Source organism: Branchiostoma floridae, chromosome 16, assembly GCF_000003815.2.
Source record: "Branchiostoma floridae strain S238N-H82 chromosome 16, Bfl_VNyyK, whole genome shotgun sequence".
Classification (NCBI taxonomy): domain Eukaryota; kingdom Metazoa; phylum Chordata; class Leptocardii; order Amphioxiformes; family Branchiostomatidae; genus Branchiostoma; species Branchiostoma floridae.
The window spans coordinates 12870491-12892834 of record NC_049994.1 but is presented as its reverse complement, the minus strand read 5'-3'; the positions used below and the strand labels follow the sequence as shown (position 1 = coordinate 12892834).

At 42.5% G+C, this 22344-nt stretch overlaps 1 protein-coding gene and 1 long non-coding RNA gene across 2 annotated transcripts; both read left to right on the top strand.

Annotated features, from left to right (window-relative positions):
* The first annotated feature begins 1137 nt into the window (after positions 1-1137).
* On the top strand, positions 1138-8404 carry LOC118403371. Its single transcript, XM_035802073.1, has 4 exons — positions 1138-1314; positions 3117-3811; positions 5333-5469; positions 6422-8404. The coding sequence occupies exons 2-4, from the start codon at positions 3129-3131 to the stop codon at positions 6706-6708; spliced, it is 1107 nt and encodes a 368-aa protein (XP_035657966.1). The 5' UTR covers positions 1138-1314; positions 3117-3128; the 3' UTR covers positions 6709-8404.
* A 9070-nt stretch (positions 8405-17474) lies between these two features.
* Positions 17475-22011, top strand: LOC118432727. The gene is made up of 4 exons (XR_004833122.1): positions 17475-18001; positions 18927-19183; positions 20003-20140; positions 21276-22011. It is a non-coding gene; the product is annotated as an uncharacterized LOC118432727 (long non-coding RNA).
* Positions 22012-22344: the final 333 nt, after the last annotated feature.

Here is a 22344-nt window from a genome sequence, read left to right as displayed (position 1 = left end):
TCGATTGCGATTATAAGTTGTTGGGCTAAACCCCTAAGAAGTATCATATGTGCAGTTGTGTAACCCAAAGGCTACGAAAGGCACTTTCTTATAGAACATGGCTTTAATTATAACTTAAACTCAAACGTTTCCAAACTACTTGTGTTGATAGATCTATTATACAAAATGTACTTATTTTCCAGTTCAAGTCTAAATACTAAATTCTGTTTAAAAAGGGGGCAAGGAATGATCGTACTACAGCAGGGATTAGATATAAGATTGAATGCTTCCTGAAGATGCACGGTGTTTGTGAAACCTATAAAAATTCAAATGTTATTTTCTCACCACATTCCATTGGATGATCTGCATATGATGAAATGTTAGTATATTCTTACAAAATATGAGTACAATCCTACGGATCATTCCAAAATGTTAAACATGGACAAGATAGCGTCATGCAACTCAACAGTGTTATGCTAATTATATGTAATGGTCCTACTTATTTAGTCAGGGTCCTTAATTTGGAGTATTTTCTACGAGTCCGTTTTACAAGGTATTATGTCCTTTTAGATTCATGACAAGAAAAAAACGACCTAAAAACAGTACTAAGTGTTTACGCGTCTGTGAAGTGAGCTATATTTAGAACAGTTACGGCATATAGGCCTATAACAGCAAACACCTTTTGCATGCCACGTGTCCAATATCATGTTTGATTGTCTTTTCGTGGCCATGACCGGCCTTCGGGACAGTTTAGGGCTGTTTATTTGGCAACCAAGCGTCCAGTGTACCACTTACCAGCCACGCAAGTGGTCTCATGTTGTTCTGCGTCACCGCAAGAGGTTTCGCCGGTGTGGTCACATTATGTGGCGACACGTACCAAAAATCCGCACAACAGTACCACGGCCACTTCTGCAACCAACAACCGAGCAAAAACCATTGAGTACCTGTCAGATTTTTCAAGTGGCTTGTCAGGAATAATCCTCTCTGGTCGTGTGTTTTGTTACTATTTGAGCAAATATTAAAACCAAATATTTTTTTCAAAGTTGCCTTTGTTGTGCTGTTGGTATGAAGGGTCTGAAGTGAGGTAGACTCCCGGACCTGTAGCGTAACGAGGGTGCATGAAGAGGACACACATCCTAGTGAGATTGTGCTCGTGATCGTTACAGATTTATAGTAGGTCTCGTTAGCCCTGTACGGCCTCAGTTCACACGCGGCGCAGTTCTGAGCGTTTGGTCAGTTTCTCACGAAAGGACCAAACCGCTGACACGGGTTTACATCCGTGGAAAGACCGTCAGCTCACAACGTATCACCATACTCCCGTCTGCACAGCGTAAGGTAGGAATCACTCCACTGATCATTTAGAGGCTTCGCAGCCGAGAAACACTTGTTTCAACTTAAGTGCTCTATTTTAAACTTCAGTAGCATTTTCCGAACGCGTTCGACACCACCCCGATATATCGGTCGCATCAGCTGCGTTTTCATCTCCCATTTGCTCTTTTGATCAAGAACTTGTCGTCATTGTTGATTCGACTAATATTACTAGGTGATTGAGTCTCCAAATCAAAATTTAATCAGGCATACCGCGTTTTGACCTTATGTGGTTTGTAGACATCAGACTCATTATAGCAGTCAAAGGTTGTCATAGGCTGCCTATGTTATGGCAATTCCTCCCGTAAAAGACAGACTAATCATCTAGTTTCAATTGCAGAAAGTAGGAACAAGCAACAGTGTCAGATTTTTTGGAAAGAAGCCATTGAACTTTGCCGAACCCTCTGGATATTTTTTGACCTTAAACTGTTTTCTGACTGAAGGACTGGTGGTGTGTTTGCACCTGAAGCGCTCACCAAACTACGTTAGACAAACTTAAGCCCGTCAGACAAGATATTTGTTCTCCCTAAGTACGTTCTCTCTACATTATGTATTCGATAAAGCTTCCAGTGCATCAAAAAGGCAGGCGCCAAAGTGACGTCAATTGTTCTGTTCCAGCGATGATTATTGCAATCAGTGCACTCAAAATGTGATAAAACATGGGACCTAAGCTGAAAAGCTGGGACAAAATGAAATAATGGGCGGCGCGCCATCCGCTGGGATGACTATTGAGTGCGTACAATCGCGTAAAGTGGAGCAGAGGATAATTATCCAATGGGGAGACAGGCGTGTGGGGCGATTGTAAGTTTGGCGTGAAGGTATGGGCAATAGAACGGGCATAGGAGAGTCTTGTACCAAGAAAATCTCTTGCTTGCAGCTTGGGTTCCTTTTTCTGATCTTTCCCTCTTGCTGAAATCCCTTTGGCGGGCTACATGTGGCGTTGCGTTTCATTAACATACATTTCTCTCCTTTGTAGGTCAGTGATATAATTAAACCTGCTCGGATATAGTTATCTTTGCCATATTTCCATCTTAGGTCGGCTTTAGATATCATCTCTATTCCATGCAAAATTTATCTGTTTTTGAGAATTCTTTATGGGAGTTTTCATCCTTCTTTGATTTCATGTTTCGAGACAGGGTATCGTCGTTTTATCTTAACTCTTGGTTACTTTTATGGTGCCAGGGAGGCGATCGTGCATCAGTAAATCAAACTTCCCTTTTTTTACCTTTTTTAGTTCTTCGTTCAATCAAATTCCCATAGTTTCACTTAGGGTGATTCTAAGTGCGACGAAAGCGAATATTCACACCAAGGACCGCATTAGACAGGTCTTGATACACCTTTTTCCTGGATGAATGTCTTTAGCCTTGATTTGAAGGTTGTAAGCTGATTTCCCACAAGAATGTCCTGCCCCAGAGCACACAGCATGCATTCAATTCACCCCATTACAAGTAAGGGTCATTAACGTTACCAGGCTGGAGGGAGGAGGCGACTAGTCGACACGCGTGCCGGGCTTACTTCCAACAATTACCGCCAATGGTCTGACGCGCGCAGGTCTGCACTAAGTACGAGAAGAATTACGCAGGTAGTTTCTCCATCCAGGACAGCCGGCGTCACTGTGAGGATTAGTTACCATAGTATCGGCAGACAGTACGAGCGGCCGCCTCCACGTGTATGTAAATATAGATCATACCCCAATATTTCCGGAGTGGATATACTGTACAGTTGCGGAGCTCTTTAGATTCACATTGGTGTTTTTCCTTATCTTACAGACCACATCCAGTATGACAGCCGTTCAGCTCTTCATCTGCGTCGTGATCGTACAGTGCATCGTGCACTTAGCGGGGATATCAGCTTTTCAAGTCGCCGCTTTCAACTTGGACAGGCTCGGACCTGGCCACGTAAGCATCGAACAGAACGACGTGTTGCCGCCGGAGGAAACTAACGCTCTTCCCGAAGACAGCGCGGTGAACGACGTCGGCATCTCGTCGAGCGAAGCCGAGGCCATTGTCAATCTCCTCCTTGATGTTGACGTACATCTCGATCAACAAGACCACTCACCCGCGGAAGCCATACTTCCAGCCGGTGGGATACTTCTCGATCCTCTCCCAGAGATCGTACCGACTACCGCCAAGCCGGCAGAGCCTGAATCCGACTCCTTCTCCATAGACGCCTACATCAAGGCATCAGAGCTGCTGGACAGGCTGCAGGCAGATCAGCCGCAGTTCGACTTCCAGCCGATCCATGACAAGCTGAAGGGATCTCCCGACCACGAGGAGGTGACAGAGATGATCACCTACGTGCGGAACCTGAGAGAGAAGCTGATGAGGTACATCCGGGACACTACCAGCACGTTGGGCCGGTTCAGTCTGCTGGTGTTCGACCCTCCCATCACGGAGGCAAACCTGGCGAACCAGCCCCGCTGGCAGAAAGAACTCAACGACGCCATGGAGAGGACAAAGGACATGTAAGTTTACTTAAGATGTTGGATCTTGTTTGGTCTTTACTTAAGATATTAGATCTTGCGGTGGCCTAAGATAGTATCATAAGCTTGGGAAGGAGTTTAGCCGGCAGAGGAGCGGTGGCGAAGAAAACTCCTCTGCCAGCTAAACTTCTTCTCAAGCTTATGATACTATCTTATGCCACCGCAAAATCTGCTTGGATAGTAACGTACAGGTAGTAATACTATGACTATGTAATGTAAGAATCTCGGGTTATGTAAAGTAAGCTTACTCAGATATCATATGAAATGGTCTGAATGTCGTCAAAAGGTTACGAAAAAGGTCATCCCATGCACAGACGGCTCTCGCCTATAGTAGTAATCTGGGGATTCTGATTTTAATAGAATTCAGTAAAAACCTTTAATGTTCTTCCAAATGATAGTCTACACATTTTTGGTATACATCTTATACTCATTGCACAATGCGACCTCTGTAAAGTTTGTTTGATCCTTAATCCTTTTTTCACCACACAAGCATTACTCATAAGGAAACGAACGTTCGTATCCACAAGCTGAAAGAACGTGTCAAGGAGTTGTAAGTTTCTTATTACCTTTCCGAAGGTGGCGTGATGTGACTGTGACGTGACTATGATATTGGTGAACTGTTTTGACAAGTGTGCAATCGAACATTTATACCCCCTTTCCCACTAGGACCGCGCTCTCGCCGCGCTCTCTCTGCGACCTAAAATTGGACAGCTTGCTGAACAAATTCTATAGAAAAGAAACGATTTTTTACGCTTTGCGTGTTTTGTTGTCTTCTCAATTACACCTTTCCGTTTTGTATGATATACCCAGTGTGAAAGCGAAGGTTACATATGTCCTATTAAGGTCGCAGTGAGAGCGCAGCACGATTGCCGTCTAGTGGACGGGGGCCTTACCGACGTCTATGTGTCCGCCGCCATATGCATATCGATGACTTCATTTTCGTTTCATTCCTCACATCACTCAAGTGAAAATGAGTACCTAGCTTCGATTGGGGCCGTCCCTCGGATAGGACGTTCCAAACACCAAGACCTCCATTGAACGTTCTATCCGAGGGATGACCCTAAAGCTAAGGGCACAACGTGCAATTTGTCCGTACGTTTTTTTGGGGGGGGGAGGCCACGTCCTCCACGTATTTCTGAAAACGTCCAGGCTGTACAGGGCAGGCGCGTCGCTCGTACTGGCACGTACGGGGGACGAATCCGCAGCCCGATGGCACACAACGTTTTGCCTGCAAGTTCTAAGGCGTGTCTGCGTGCTCCAAAATCCGTCGGATTCCCTACGACTTCGTACGGAGGCAGTACTTACCATTTATCTCAAAAGATTGCCCACGTTTTGGCACGTAGACGGCACGTATTTGCAAGTATGGCGGGTTGTGCCCTTATCTTAACTGAAGCTAGGTACTCATTTTCACTTGAGTCATGTCGTGTAAAATGCCTTTCCCAAGGGCACAAAATTTGTGGCACATCAACGATACTTTCTAACGATCCCGCTTTTTATCTTTAGTATTGACGACTTCATCAACAACCTGTACGACATCAAGACGCAGCTGCAGATGGTGGTGATGGAAGTAGCCCGGATGGAGATCCCCATCAGCGAGGTGGTCCTCAAGCCCGCACCAAGATTTAGAGACGACAGGAAACGTAAGTCTGAAACATTTCTGAGTGGTTCAACATATAGGTTTAGGTACACAACCTTGCCAAGATTTAGAGACGACGGAAAACGTAAGTCAAAGACATTTCTGAGTGGTTCAATATTTAGTTTTATTTACACAATCTCGCCAAGATTTAGGGACTACAGGAAAACGTAAGCCTAAAACATTTCTGAACGGTTCAACATATATTGTTAGGTACACAACCTTATCTTTTTGGCAACTTCTCTGTCCCCTTTATCAAGGCAAAGTGAGCTTTCTCCTTGTCCTATTGTGATATGATTATCACGACAAGGATGGGCAACCCTGATGAAGTTGCCGCGCTGCCAAAGAAAGTAGATAAAATACGATAACACTGTGTACCTGAGGAAAGCATGTTGAATTGAATTAATTACCATATAAAACTATCAACGGATTCCTGAGTGGTCTACCATAGCTCTTTAAGTACATCCTCTCAAACCAGGCCTAGTCTGGGTACCATCCTATTTCTACCGGGTCTCGCCTGCAAGGAGCCCCGGTAGAAATCGGATGGTACCCAGGCTTCTGGGCCAACCACTCTGCAGATTCGCCACACGACCCCACCAATGCCACATTTTGCCGTCGTTAGAAAATTTAATATAAATTTACTCTGACAGAAGAATATTTCGTACATTTATTCCACGGGTCAGCCTGTCTCTCTCAAGCTAATCCAGAACCAGTTACGCCCCACACAACCCCACCAATTTTACATTTTACCGGTGTTAGAAAAGACGAATCTAATCTGACAGAAGAATATTCCGTACATCTATTCTGCAGGTCAGCCAGTCTCTCCCAAGCCCATCCAGAACCTGTTACGCCACACACACACACACACACACACACACACCACCAATTTTACATTTTACCGGTGTTAGAAAAGACGAATTTAGTCTGACAGAAAAATATTTTGTACATCTCTTCCACAGGTCAGCCGGTTTCTCCCAAGCCTATCCAGAACCTGTCCGAGTACGCCGACTGGCTGGTGGACTTCTTGACCAACACCATCCCCACGGCTAACGAGCTGGCCGTGAAGAGCTTCCCGCGGTTCCGCATGGTGCGGGACGCGGACGGCGCGGCCACCCTGGAGGAGGAGCGCGAACGCTTCACCCGCTCCGTGGACGAGTACCGCGAGTTCTTGGACTTTCTGGGAGAGACGCTGGAGGAGGTACCCAACGTCAACCCCATGGACCACAAGGAACCAACCCGTGTTTAAAGAAATTTAAAGTTTCATTCAATTTCTTAAACGTGACCAAAGTCTGCCTCACCAAGAAGTGTTTTTATCTTAAAAATGTCCATCCGAATTTGAATGATCTGATCTGCTTACATTTATTTAAATTTCCCATTATGAAAAAAAATTATGTAACACACAGTACGTTTTGAATGCAGTACCATTAAAATTCTATGTGAGGCAGACTGTAAACAACCGTTTCGTGAATTTCAGGATAACAAAAACGGCGACATATGCACTCATCGGGAGGGCACAAGGGTTACCTACAAGCTTCCTGAAATTATTCACTGTTTAGTTGCGTCCAAATCAGCAAGAAAACAACTGTTGATTCCAAAAGCAAGTTTTGGTCAAAGGAAAAAGTAAAAATGTTAAAAGATACTAAAAGGCCTTAATCTATGCTGACTTTTCCATCATTACAAAATAAATATCTCATAATTGGCTTTTCTTCAGTTTGTCCAAAAAAGGGGAAATATGCAGGGAACAATGAGGACACACATACGCTGTTGTTGTCATTTCCTATCACAGGAATAACTCCAATATTGCATCATAATTACATTAACAACAAACCAATGCAGCAGTTTTTGGCAGCCGTATCTTTCAATCCAGTTTTAAACAGAACCAATCTTCTATGAAGTGTAGCAACCCAGTTTTTTAGTTTGGGCAAGCTTTCAACGTTATTTATTTTGTATTCTTGGTTACAATCTGTCTGGTTAGTCATGTTAGATATCTTGTATATCTAACCTTAGGCTTACTCTACTCAAGATGTAAAATATTCTTGTATCTTCTGCTGTGAGGTGTGTGGAGAAAGCTACAATGTATCTGCTTTAAACATTACTGTAGGTTCTTGGATTATAGGTCATAGATATTTTATAGGTCTAATTTACATAGCTTTTATTTGGCTAAACCTTTAAAACTATTTTTCTCTTCGCGGAGGCCCAATGGCTAGGCCAGAACCCAAAGTTCAAAAAGCCGTCAACGGGGTTTCGTAAACTGTATCTTAGCATCACGTTGCATTTCAGTAATAACTCGCAGTGTGGCGCTTAAATCCTTCTGAAAATCATCGGAAATCGCGATGAGCGACAACACGGCCATAGTACACAGCTATCTCTTGAATGAATTAACTCATCTAATTTCCTTACCTATTGTAAAATCTGGTCTCATAAGTCACGCAGTTCAGTCACACAGAAATACAGTTTCTGCTACCAAATTTCCATTTCTTTCATATTTTGTTTATATCATAGTGGTTTTTTTTTTAAATTTTTGTATTTTTGTATACTGTATGAGAATTACTCACACTTTGCGGGAATTGCCTCTAAATCTAATTTTAACCAAGTTTTTTTTTAAAACGCCAGCAAACATTCCTTTCCTCGAAGACAAGGAAGAGAGGTGGTGATCAAACGTACAAATTTTAGAGCCCGAGCTGGCCTTGGGTCTCCTGCCTTTAAACAATAGTCATAGGTTACTTGAAGATATCTAGTAACAATGATTACCTTATGGGTCTGTTAGGAATTCAATCATGTATTTTCGACGTAGACAATAATTGGTTATTTCTTCCTATGTTCGAAAATGTTTTGTTGTATTCATCAAGTTATTACGTCTTTTTGATATGTTTTCTGACGAGTCATATGTGATTCCCACGACGTATGAATACAGTGGCAATGAGACGTATGGAAAATTCAAAGCCTTTGTGCTGCATGCATGCAGGTGTTTTTTTTTTCTTAATATATCTACTCTACTGCACTGTAAGGCCACACCGACTTTATTTTATGGATGACATCCCCTGTTGACCCCAAAACTAATGCACGCGGGCGTAAAAAAAAGAAAAATCCAGCAAAAAATGCTTCTAAACCACCGGACTAAACATCCAGTCCATTCTTTCCCGGGCTTGGTTTGTCTTATGTTCACCTCCAATAATACTGTGAGAGGTAACCGCCGCCGGTCCATGATTATATTGCCAATCATGGGGAACAAGGGCTCTCCGGCCACAAGCCCTGACCAAGTGTCCCCTTACCATGAAGAGCAGATCCTCTGGTAAGAAATTTTGATTGACCAGGGATGCTATTGTGTAACATGTGGCCATAGTTCTTTTGAGAACTGGCTAAAACCTGAGTTCGAATCCCGCTGTGCCACCGATCTTGTGCCCTTGGGAAAGGCACTTTAAACGACTTTTCTCACTTGACTCAGGTGTAAATGAGTACCTAGCTCCGGCTAGTAGCAGTGACAGGCCTTTGTGGCAGTGACAGGCCATAGGGGCATGTTCGGGCATGGCGCACCCGCCATGATACACGAGTCAGGGGTAGAAGGAACGCCTTACATCCTTGGTCGGAAGCCGAACAGCAAAGCCCCCCCCCCCCCCAAATGATTTCGGTATGGCGTCTTCTGACACCTGTTGCGCCATACCCTCCATTGCCTATGTACATGGAGAATCTTAATAGAATAAAATAATAAAGTAAAACCAGTGCGCGCGCGGATGTCATCCATATTATCCAGTGTGGCCTAGCCGTTAACTCCAGACTGCTGAAGTCGCGTCTGACCGATACCAGATGACTGGTACCACAACCGTCTGTAACAATGTCGTCAAACTGCCACTTTTGTTTATCACACCGACTTCTACCCTCAGCTGTGTTAGGATCAAAGGCTGGTGTCATGTTTGTTTCCTTTTTGTACGCCTAAGTCGTTATCTTTATCACATTGTAGCACTCAAGTGGACCTACCGCTGCACTAAGGCTTACATCATAAATGTCGTTTATCACTCAGTCTGTAACAGGCTTTATCAATCCAGATACAACCTGTACAGTGAACCCAAGACAACAGAATGGTGCATATACCCGCCATGGTCGATTGCTTTCGCTCTACAAGCAAAGATATAAAAACAGAAAAGATCAAAGAAGAACATCGGGATCTTTTGGATGTATATTTATGGAAGAACCCTCTAATAAAGATATGCTTTCTTTGATCAACAAATCTCTTGTAGTTTACTTCTTTACATGGTGGTCGCGGTACTTGATTTTATTTTATAGTTGTCAGAAACTACTTGCAGGAAAATATTTGAGGACGGATGAAGAATGAAAAAAGATAGACTTTCCTAAAATAGTGAGTGAGTGATGATAAACTCATATGCCACCACAGGAGCCACAAAGTCAACCTATTAGGTTGGTTTACGTATAACGGAATCGTTTTATGCATTTTTTAGTGTGAACCTGTAGGAATTCAAGAGTTTTACTCAACTGGGATGATGGGATAAAAATATGAAAGTTTGGGGACGATTAGTATTCCTGTAACTTGGAGATCAGTTCATGACCTTAAAAGCACAGGGTGTACGTCTAATCCTTGCTCCCTAAATACAGTTTGGTATTTTTTCTCTTTCTCTGAAAATTATAAACTGGTATATTAGAACCAAGAAATTGCAATGGTGCGGCCTTAACTTCAGACGCATAAGCTGACATTTGTATATGAGCTGGGGAAACGTACCATATGTATTATTCTGTCAATCTCCGTTTCGAACTTCTCAGTTCAGCGTAAAGATTATTAATGTCAAACCGTCCGTTCAGACGCCTTTACCACTAGTTTTAATGAGTCTCTGGGGGATGATAGAGAGACTGTTTTCGGCTCTGTTGATGCCAAAGCTAACCTTATGTCGTAAAGCCGTAACACGTGGATAACATGGGTACGTGGCGTCGCCTGTTGATATTCATTGTGAGTCCATTAGCTTGCGATGGCAACTTTCGTGATTGATGTTCATATCACATGTACATCGAACGGACAATCACTTCCAAAGTGTGGGTAATAATGTAACTGCCGACAGGATGTTGTAAAAGACCTTGGCATTGCTTTTGCAACATGATAAAGTTTAATATTCTGCAGATACAGCCATAAATTATAACCTTAAGAAGGAAGCTGCTATGATGGAATCTTTTTGTTTTTTGTTTTCTGGACATACAGTGCCCAAGATGACCACCCGGGGACCGGGCAAAACCGGTGAATTTGGTCAGGTGGTCGGTTGGAAGAGTATCGACTTACTTATGCCGGAGGCATAGATTAAATGGTTTCCATTGAATGTGTTTAATAGTAAATAGCAAGTACACGCACAAGCATCCACCGCCATCTTTATTTTGAACATTACATCGTAATGGTTGTCAAAATCCGACGCAAACTGGCCAGCTTCGGCACAAAATCGCGCTAGTTATCATTGAAAATCGATAACACCTAAAGCCTTGAAAATGGCGCGGTCGTTATAGGCAGGGCTTTGGTCCCAATTTTTGGCGCTCGCGGTCGCGTTGGCCAGGTGGCCGTTGTGAAGAGGCGTCATGTTTGCGTCAATGGGGAAATCTATCGGGACCGAGAAAAAGCGGTCGTAATGGCCATGTGGTCGCTAAGAAGTGGTGGTCGCTTGGACAGGTTTGACTGTACCTTTGGGTACGGTTCATAAGACCAACCTGCAAGTGTCGAGCCATTCACCCAGGGATGTATTCTGCTAGTCCATCTTTATCCGCGGGGTAACCTATATTCGATTCTTTTAAAAACATGGTATCTAGGTATGTCAAGTCGACGGATGGTTGCTTCAAATTGCAATATATCAAAATATCTTGAATATTGCAGTTTGCAACCAATGTCCGTCGACTTGCTATCTCTCAACAGCCTGGTTTTTATTATTAAAACAACGGATATAGGTCACCCCGCGGATAAAGAGGGACTGGCGCTATGTATACCCTACTCATGTCATGTTTGATTGGCTCTTCTCAAGCACTTCTGCCCCGCTAGCCGAGTAGAGTGGGAAATTGTTGTAAAGTGCCGATGTCAGGGGCACAACATTAGGACCTCTGCGGATTCGAACCTGAGAATCTTTAGATTCTAAGTCGGCAACCTTTAGTAACACACTCGACAGCCTTGCTGCCTATAAAGTCAAGTATGTCATATATAGATGAAACGCCAGTGTGCTAAAACTTGAGAGATAGTTTTAGAATTTGTTATTCCGTAAAGATTTCTTCCAAACTTAATAACATTGATGAAATCTTCATACACAAAACAAAAATGGACAAAGTGCACAAAAAGGTTTCAGTATGGGTTAGGTGCATCTATACTGAGTGACGCAAACGGCGTCACATATGTGTATGCATCTTAATATTCTGTAGAAATCGAGCCCGTCGTAGATTTGCAGTAGTCGCCATTAATGAGAAAAGGTCAAAGAGATTGTTGACCTCCATTTTACCCGGCGGACAAATATGCTCCTGATGCGTGAGGTCAGAGGTCAGCACGTCTGAAGTGGCCTGCTGCTGTGTACGATAAGGGAATTATGCGGAGTATGTCAGGACAGATAAGGAGCGGAACGGGCCTGATTGCCGATCGTCTGTGGTTCACGAAAACAACTCAGACCGTCATGTGACCTAGAGAATGCTATGCAGAATGCTGGCACATGCTTGTGAATAAATTTAAAGTTCGCAACCATCAACCATTATTTAAAAAAAAATGTAATGTGGTCCTACGCCCAAACCTGCTTTTCGTTGAAGTTGGGGGTCCCGATGACCCTTTAGGCTGAATCCAGAAGAACACACAAGCGGTATTACTCTAAAAGCAGGGAAAGACGGCTTTTCATGCGAATTGCGGGAAATCCAAACACTACCAGAGCAGACACACACACACACACGCATACACACAACATACACAAACACACACACACACGAACACACACACACGCACGCACGCACACGCACGCACGCACGCACACTACACACACGCACACACGCGAACACACACGGACACACATGGAACGGTTGTTTGAGAACAAAAATGTAACACAAAGAAAGCAATGTGGGCAGCTAGCTTGCAACCCGAGGAAATCTTAACATGCAAGTTCTCTCATGCCAACCATTCTCTTCCAAAGAGGCACTAGAAATCCTTTATCCAAAATCAATTGTTCCCCGACTTTAACCCCAGTACAAAGTTTACAAGGAAACGGCGGTTCTAAATGCGTATATCCGTTCGGAATGTGTGGTATTGTCGGGTAGTTATCGTAGACCACATTTCCCACATACTTATCAGAACAGTGAACCCAACCCGCACAGATGACACGGTGTTATCGCCACTTGTCATACCTTATCATAACCACATGAAAATATGTAAGTCACTGCACCTGTTGATATTGGTCATTCGCCGACAACGGTGGCATAACCCCGCGATTAGAGCTCTTAAAATAAAGGAGGGTGTGCCACAGGGTATCTTTATGATATTGATAAGTCTAAGTTTAAATGCCATTACTTATGTATATTGAAGAACTCTGTGCATGATGGTTTGCATAAGGAAGAAAGCCATGTAAACTGAGAATATATACACCATCAGCCAACCGGTATACACTGTTCTGATGACGAAAGTTGGTGTGTGTTTCTGTCGGTCTGTCTGCGTGTGTTTGAACTCTCTTTCTCTCTTTCTCTCTCTCTCTCTCTCTCTCTCTCTCTCTGTGTGCGTGTGTTGAATTGTACCAAATGCTACCATTCAAGTAGTAGTACAAATTCTGCAGTAGTAATGCTTCCTATGAAAAAGTACTTCTCAGTTGAAAATGTGAAAAAGGGACACAATGCCAGTGAGACCTTTCTTATATTTTCACTGGATGATTTATCATTTTCGCGGGTTTTTCAAGATCACATGTTAATTCGCCGCAAACAAGCGTATTTAGTAAAGTTGACTGACGCAAGTTGTTGAATGTAACGGAACTTTTTTCATCCGAAGTTCAGTGCGTGAGAAATGACGTTTGAAAACTGATGAGAACCGCACCGCTTCCTGAGTTTCCAGTTCACGGTTCCATTCGTGAGTCCTTTTGTAAAATAGAGTGCCCAGATGAAAGTAACCTGTGCCAAAAAAATATGATAGATGTCATAGATATACGTATGGACTTGAGATACGGAAGGTTGTGTAAGTCTAAAGGCTTCGCTTTGTTGGTTATTTTTTGATACTACTGAGTCATCAGGTGCCAGGTGTAAAGCGCAGGGTCATTGCGCAGGGTCACGACCTCTTGACCCTCTTGGTGGCACTCCAGATCTTCCTGCACGCGAGACTCATCATCAAAAGAATAATCGTGATGGGTCTATACAAAAACAAGTTGACTAACCTTTCTCCTGTTGACTTTAATGCTTAGTAGATCTTGAAGTAGCATGTAAGGTGTCAGGTATGGATCAGAACACGGCAATTTCGTCGTGATATGGTATGCGGGTTGGATTCCTAGTAACTTGGAAAAAGTTTAATTTTCATCAACAAAGATCAATCAATGGCGTAAAGTTAACTGGATCAACGAATGGATGGCTTCGTTGACGGAGGGATATCTTGATATGGATGGTATCCTAAGAAAAATGCGCCATAGAGGTTTTATATGATTAGACGCAAAACCATTTGCGGCCCGTCACTAGTAAAATGTACAAGAAAGCACAACGGCAACGGCAGAATCTTATCCATTCAAAACGCTGATAATGGGCATTACTGAGAACTCAATACACTGATCCATTATTTCGTGGAATATACGTAACATATACGTTGATACGACAGCAACGCCGCTTATACACAATGTCATGTGAACTAAAATCTATCATGGATAAAAACTCGTTTTTCTTATCTTATAGAAACAACATCAAAGCAGCATGGCCTCCTGTTGTGCCTCTTATATATGTCGTTCTTACCACTTTTCGTGGCTAACGAGGAAGAGAATAGGCCTGTTTTCTGGATACGGCGGCATTTCGCGCCACTTGTCCAGCCTTGAAGGGCCCTCCCGCCACACTCCAGGGGGGTCGAAGGGTGCAGGTGGATGCCAGGGAAGGGCGTGGTCTCCATGGCAACCGATATGACGTCATTGCCACGGCAGCTAAAGAGACGTCGAAGAAGAAAGAATGTAGGGAATTTTGCGATCTTAAGTTATTCTAAAGGTGGAGTGCAATAGCAAATTAACAGTAAACTTTTGTTCAAACTCTTGATAGATTTTAAGAGTTGGATAACAGAAAATAAGTCCACCGTTACCTCATTCATTGGTATTGTGAAGTAGGATTTGTAGATAGTACGACGAGTATATGTACGATATAGGCCACAGTTGTGATGTGAACAATGATTGATCATTTCTCATATTACATTACGAAGACAGGGATTTTTTACCAAGAAACCTGCGTTTTGAAATGCCTGTATATTGCATTATACGTGAGAGCAGTTGAGTATCTAGCGGGCATAAAATTTACAAAATAAAGTTCATTGATTACGCTCTTGTAAAATATGTTAAACACTCTATAATGTAAGCGTAAGCAAAGTTCAAGGTTGATTGGAACCTAGTTCTATGTTCACGACACAGACATGTGATTTTCATAATTCACGTTTTTCTGTTATCAAGAAACCCATTGTGAAAAACATTGAGAAAAACATGTTGATGTGAGTTTTTTCAATTGTAACCGCCGCAACAACTGTACCCCCCAGCCCGCGTGAAACTTCACGGGGGTCCCGAGTTATCTTTGTACACGTCTCCGTGGAGTGGATGCTTATCGCCCCTGTTTTTTAATCACTAGAAAAGTAGAATGTCCGTCCACATGTTGACCTGGCCTACAGATTCGTTAATTTGCTGACGACCCCTCTACGCTACTCTCCAAGCAGAGGTTAAGCTGGGTTTTTTTTACGTTTTTTAGTCGTTTTTATCGGGCTTTCTATTGTGTGCTCTTTCTTGATGTCTCGCGGCCGATAAAAACGACTACAAATACGAAAAATAGCCGGAGCTAACCTCTTCTTGGAGAGTACTCTCCGCTATATTCTGTGACTACACTGTGACCTATATGTGAGCAAAGATTTGAACGATCGCTCTACAAATCTTATAGACAAAGAATGATCTTTACGTTTCCGTATTTTTAACCATATTTCATGCCTTCTACAGTAGAAGCCAGTTAGTTGCACAACGGATTAATGCACACTTCTGTAAACTGCACGGAATTTCAAAATCCCAAACCAGTGCGATCCAGCTGGATAATTGCATGAAATACGCTAGGAAATAGGCTGTGCAATTAAACGGCTTCTCCTGTACCATATTCCAATTATGAAACCAAATGTTACACAAAACCAATTTTTGCTGCATGGTAGCTTGGGGATCGCCGTCTAATGGAAAGATGGTCTTAAGGCCTTTCCTCTAGATTGGCACCAAGATTGTATTTGTAATACATACTTTATTACTTTATAAATCGAATATCATACATGATGTTAAGTAAAGTTAGTTTGAAAGACTAGAAAAAGACACAACAGTTACAAATACATTTTTTTTATAAATGAACTTCGTTCGCACCCTTCAATGCTCAACTTTCACCGCCACAGTGGAGAGCATGTTTAATGGAGCCTGCAGTTTTAATGGAGCCTGTTTAATGGAGTCTATAAATGATTTCATGTGATGTTCGAACGAATGATAAATGGCGCGTCCGTAATTAACTTCATCAGGTTGGCAATTTTTTGGCACAACCAAGGAGTACTTACTTCCGACGTTTCAATGTCTATCAGACACCATCATCAGGGTAGAATGACCGAAAAGTACTTCTTGCTGCTACTTATAGCCGATGTGGGTGACGCTGCAGCAGCAAGAATGTCGTCCGAAACGTGGCTCAGCTTGTACCCCCCCCCCCTCGTCTCTGTTGGAACGTCGGAAGTAAGTACTCTTTCGTTGCGCCTAAAGAACCATACTATATGATAAATGGCACGTATTTGACAAGTATACTAGGGAGCCCAAAATCTTATCGTTTCAAGGTCTCACACGTACCAATTGTCAAGACAATCCAGAATTTGGGTATTCTCCAGTTGTACTGATCTTCTACAAACACACATACATACATACAAACGCCGCCGAAAACATACCCTTCTAAGCAAAAATACATATTATATATCACGATTTTAGGGATTGAAGGCCTTTCTCGACCACCTTATATATATATAACATCTTAAAACCGGACGAGCGGGTCGGACGTAGTCGCCCATCCTTGAGACTTAGGAAGTTACTTATGGAGCACACAGGACTTCAGATGGACGAGCTTCGCTCTGTCATGATACCTGTCGTGGACAGGAATGTGTGGAAATCTTTGTGTCACCTCTCAGAGGATGAACTGAACATATGAGCATAAAACCCGATTGAAGATTAATATTCCGTGCAAAATTTGGTGGACTGTCAACGTATGATTCATCAAACGACACACTCTAGTTTCATGCGTCGATGTAGGTTTAATAAGATAAGCCAAAAAGTAGTCACTCAAGCAACTGGATATGGTTTTGGAAACGGTCAGACGTTTCAACTACTAACCAGTAGTTTTCTCTAGTTTCATGTCTGTTTCAACAAATACACGTAGTAAGTTTAGTCCCAAATGCAGTAAGAGTATACGTAGATGTATCTCTTTGGCATAATCTTAAGTCGAAACAAGGCAATTTACGGTATTTTGCCAACATCAATACGGTTTCTTTATTTACTTGAAGACACATCAATGACAGTTGATGACGTCTGCTTAAGATTTCTTCCGGACGATAAATCGTACGTTGACGCCGAAAAACACCTCCGCGTGAGGATCCTATCTTCTTTGATATCATCCTCCGTTGCTTCTTTAAGCGAACTTCCCGTCATTGTGAACGTCAGGGGGCCCCTAGAGACTACTTGAAAAGTTTTGTACACCTCACTAAAGATGATGTTAACGAAATCAGACGATTTGTCCCCTGCACAACCCTTCAGAGAAAACCGGCCATCTCGTCTCTTTGTCATCTTTATTCCGGCTCAGTGAGCGCGTTTCTTAATTGGAGGTCTTGTGAGAATTCGTTGAGATCATTAGTGAGTAGGAGAGCGATGCCCTGTCTCATTATTAGGACTCCAGCCTTATCGAGAACCGGTGTTTGTGCATGTTTTTAACAGCGTTTCCTCCCATTAGCCGATGACCATAGGTCGAGACAGGTATTCGCAAACAGACTTGTCCCCTACAAAGACTAGACCCACCTGAAGGTAGGGCGGAGATAAGAAGTGGACCACAAGCAGCGACTGTCGCCTATAAAAGTCCGACGCGTACGAGACCGACACAGCAGGCAGAAGACGCACCAAGACATCACTGTAAGAACATCGGACCGACGTGGCTACTATAATCTCCTAAATTTCTTTCTAACCAGGCCCTTGGAAAGCGTACTACATATTCTTACTTACAACATCGTGAATTGTAAAAAAATTGAAGGTAATCTTCTACAACAACTGAACAAAGTTACGGAAAATTTTCATCAAACGCACCCCCTCGACGTCTACGAAAAGATTCAGGTAAGTTCTATATTGGCGTCAATTTTTTATTGTCTGTAAAGGTTTGCACAATCGTTTCTGACAGAAGCAATTTTGAACATCGATACCTTCATCCACAGTTCCCATCCATCTTTCTCAAAAATCATAATTTTGGATGCACGCCATACAGGAAACGATGTGGTTTATAATTTCATATGATGGGACGATAGCCATTATGCGTAGAGTGTTTCGTAAAGGGTTCTAAGTCGGGACTTATTGGCGTCTAGTTCCGATCCAATTAGTGGCGGGTGCACTGGGCCAGGAAAGGTGCGCTGTAACGGTGAGCACACGGGGGAGGGCCGGAACTTTGATGTCCGTCAGTACAAACGTCAGCTCCAGGCACGACGGGAGGTTCATACACACGAGACGTCTCTCTTTTTTTGTTTCTGCCGGAACACCTACGTCGACTTGTCGGATTAAATGTTCTTGCAGAACTGACCGAGCTCTGCATTTACGTTAGGACTGACAGAAGCGCATCGGGCAATCCCGGAAAGAGTCCGATCACTCTAGGCTTTCTTCTGAATCAGCTCATCGGTGCAGGTAGCACCTTGCACGATCGCTTCGTCAATACGTTTCGCTTTAGCTTTTCCTTTGTTCTTAACTGAAATAGGTCGGGCGTTTTGGCTTGGTCGACGTCTGTCTGAAAAGGGACTATCTTGGTAAGGATGGCACAACTAGTTTCATAATCTTCAAATTGAAGAAACTGTCAAAAGATCTAGTTTTGATCACGGAAAGGAAGATTTATCGATCAAGGTTGAAGGCACCCCGGCACAGGTATCTGAATGTATCTGTCAGTGAATGTTATCTAAGGCTAGGAGAATGCGGCTGTAGGTTAGCAAGTATTATTTGGCGTTTCTGTTCAAATATCTTCGCTACTTCACCAACGTGAAACATGTTTTCTCCACAGACAATGCAGACCGTGTCGCTGTTGCCCTGTCTCCTCGCCGCCGTGCTGACCGTTCACGCCGTGCGGGCGCAGGACGACTGTCCGCCGGACCTCATGTCTCCGTCCTGCGACTACTACGGCAGGTGGAGCCGAGGAGGACCGCTGGTCACCGCTGACCCTCGGCCCAGCAGAAGCCAGGCCCGTGGCGGGATGCATATGGTCACCGCTCATCCCCGGCCCAGCAAGCGGAGCAGGCGTCAACTCGTCCATATGCTTATGTGAGTCGTCTCCGTCGCTTAAATTTCTCTATTCTATTCTATTCTATTCTATTCTATTCTATTCTATTCAATTATATTATATTATACTCTGTCCTATTCTACTCTATTCTATTCTATTCTGTTCTATAACTGTTCTTTTCTATCCCATTCTATTTCATTCTATTCTATTCTGCTCAATTCTGTTTCAATTCATGCTGTTCCTTTTTGTTCTGTTTGGTTTAGTTTTGTAAATAGGCATGTTCCGAATCTAGATGTATGTCTGTTCTGTTCTAGCTATATGTATTATGTTCTAGTCTATTCTGGTCAAGATTATTGTATTCTGTTCTGCCAGATACTTCATCTTGTCCTTCTTGCATCATTCTCACTCTGAGAGTTATTAGTCAATAACAAAAACTGACTGTCAATGCTATTTCCTCTAAAAACAAAATCTAGATACAAATATGGACTCGATGCTACAGACAGATTTGCACATTTAGTGAACAGTCAGAACTCCCATAATGCAAAAATAGGCAAATATATCAAGGACTGCTTTGCTATTAGAAAGAATACTGAAGCTAATGATTAGCCTACTTCATTATGATACTATATGAATGAATTATGCATATTAGCCCTTATTGTTATGTTAACTATGATGTTAAGCTTTATCCTATACCTCTATTTTGTACTTTATGTAATAGTTGTTGCCATACTTTGTACCATGTACAATTGTCGTGCAATAAAGTTCTCTATATAAATCGATGTTATGCTGAGAAAATTTAGAGAAAGAGATGGATCCAGCTTAGCGTGTCCCCAACTTACACCAAGATGTGTCCATTCTAGGGAAATCGCGGCGAAGCAGCAGGGCCAGGCGGTGAAGCGGTTCGCAGAGGAGGCATACGAGGATTCCAGATCACTCCGCGCAGAGAGACTAAGCCTGAAGAACATCCTGATGGGAAGAACTTACTAACAACAAACATGGTAAGATATGGCAGCTTCGTATAGAATGACAATAGGAGGTTTGTTGTCACAACACAATGAGTTTCTTTCGGTCAAATGTAAACTATAAAATCAAAATACAAAATAAATCACAAATTCTACTACGTCGATGTAGGTTAGACATCCAGGTAATAGACATCCAAATTCTACTTACTGTGGAAGTCAGAGAGTAGCTAACCTAATACGGCTGTATTTTAAGCTGGTTCAAATACCAATTTACATGTTTGAAAAATAAATTGAACCTGTACATGAAGCATACATACATTGCAGTTGCATGTAGTACGATAACACGTTCTTAAAACACTAGCACTTGTACTTGATTACCTAGAGCTTCATGACGTAGGGCTTCATTATCTTAATTTGCCCGTGCTCTGCTTCTAAGCGCCGAAACATGCAATAAAGATCTTTGTCATCATTTATTCGTATATTAGCTAAACCTTTGAGATTGAAAAAGGTGCGTTATCCCTGTGACTGTGCCACTACCCATCTACCATGATATCACAATCCCTTCCGTGTGAAGTCAGCCTTGCTTGATTGACAGATCGCCTGATGAGAACTCACATTATATCCACTACCATGCCCGTTATGTGGGAGTATGTGGGAGAAGGCAATTAACGATTCTCATTCTTACAAACAAAGATCATATGAACAACTTGAAACTAGCGGAGGAAAACGCCATCAAAGTCTTCTGAGGCGTGTGTGTATACGCGGGGCCTACTTATGTCGAAAGCGAAGAGGCCGGATCATCATAATTATTCCAGATCGCTCCGATGTCCCTTTGAAATGTCTTAGATGCTTACGTCTCAGTTGTCTACCTGATGATTAAAACCTTTAGTGGCGTACACCTCTGAATAGCAATTTCAGTAACCATATCCTATACCACATGGTGATATTAGAATGTTTTCTTTTGGTCGATTTTGCGATGTAGATTTGTAGGCATGTGTATGTCGTATGCATTTATGTACATGTAATAGTCATAGGTTAGTTGGGTAGCCCTATAGCTAATTGATAACTTTCCTGAACAGCCAAACCAGTAAGTAAGTACTGAATAGATTCATTCATTTTTTTTTCACTCAAGTATTGAATTTATTTTTAATTTCTCCTTTTTTTTGTTCAGGACCAGGAAATACGCATACCGGGTGGCCACTTCAGGCACACTGGCACAGGCAACGGCATGGGAACGAGAACGACGACGTCCTGACCATAGGAACGACAGACATTGTAGATAGACGCTGATATAGAAACATAGACTTTTCCGCGATGCAAACATATATTTTGAGCTTGTGTGTCATGTACACGGCTACCGCAAACACACCTTTACGTAAACTATGTGCAATTTCGACGTGGTTGGTCGTCAACTGTAAGCTATTTATATTTTTTTTTCTTTAGTACCGTTTAGGAATCAAAAATGGTGTTTTCATGTAGGAAATGGTTTACAATGGCTTAAAAAAATGACAATATCTGTATGAAAAAGAAATTTCCCAAAAAATGCAAACTCAATCGAATTTTTGAAACGAAGTAGCTTTTCCATACTCATGACGTCATTTGTCAAAGTGTATGGGTCATTGTTCATAAAGAACGTTGTACGGTTCGATGCTTTGGTGAATTTGCATTTTTTGACTTTGGTCAGCTCAGATGTTTCAAAGTTTTATGATGGACCTTGGAAACGCAGTACAGAAAATTGAATAGATTATAAGGGTCTTGGTTATTTCATGTTATCTTATTTTCTAACCGTACAGGATTATACTATTACTCACTTCTTTCAGTTTTACATATTTTGACTGATGTTCACTCCGACATTGCCACAGAAATGCCAGATTTCTTTGCAATAAAACATTTCTTTAAGAACTGTATGAGTGTGTCTAATGTTGTTGTGATGTTTACTAAATAGCGTGAGGTTTCTATTCAGCAACTAAATATGAAAACTAATCTTAACGTTAGATATATTAACGCCGGGAACCGTGCTTTTAGCTTTATTCATGTGTGTTTAAAGTCTATATGTGAGGTGGAGAGAACGCACGTGCCCCCTTCCACAGCGCCTCAAACACATGAAACCGTCCGTTTGCCCAACCCAATAGGATTGTCTCTGTAGCATGATGGGTAGCAACCTGGCTGCTGCAGGTTCGAATTAGTTCGGGTAACTGGGAGACCCCGGTTCAATCCTGGTAAGGGCATATCGGTTGGGG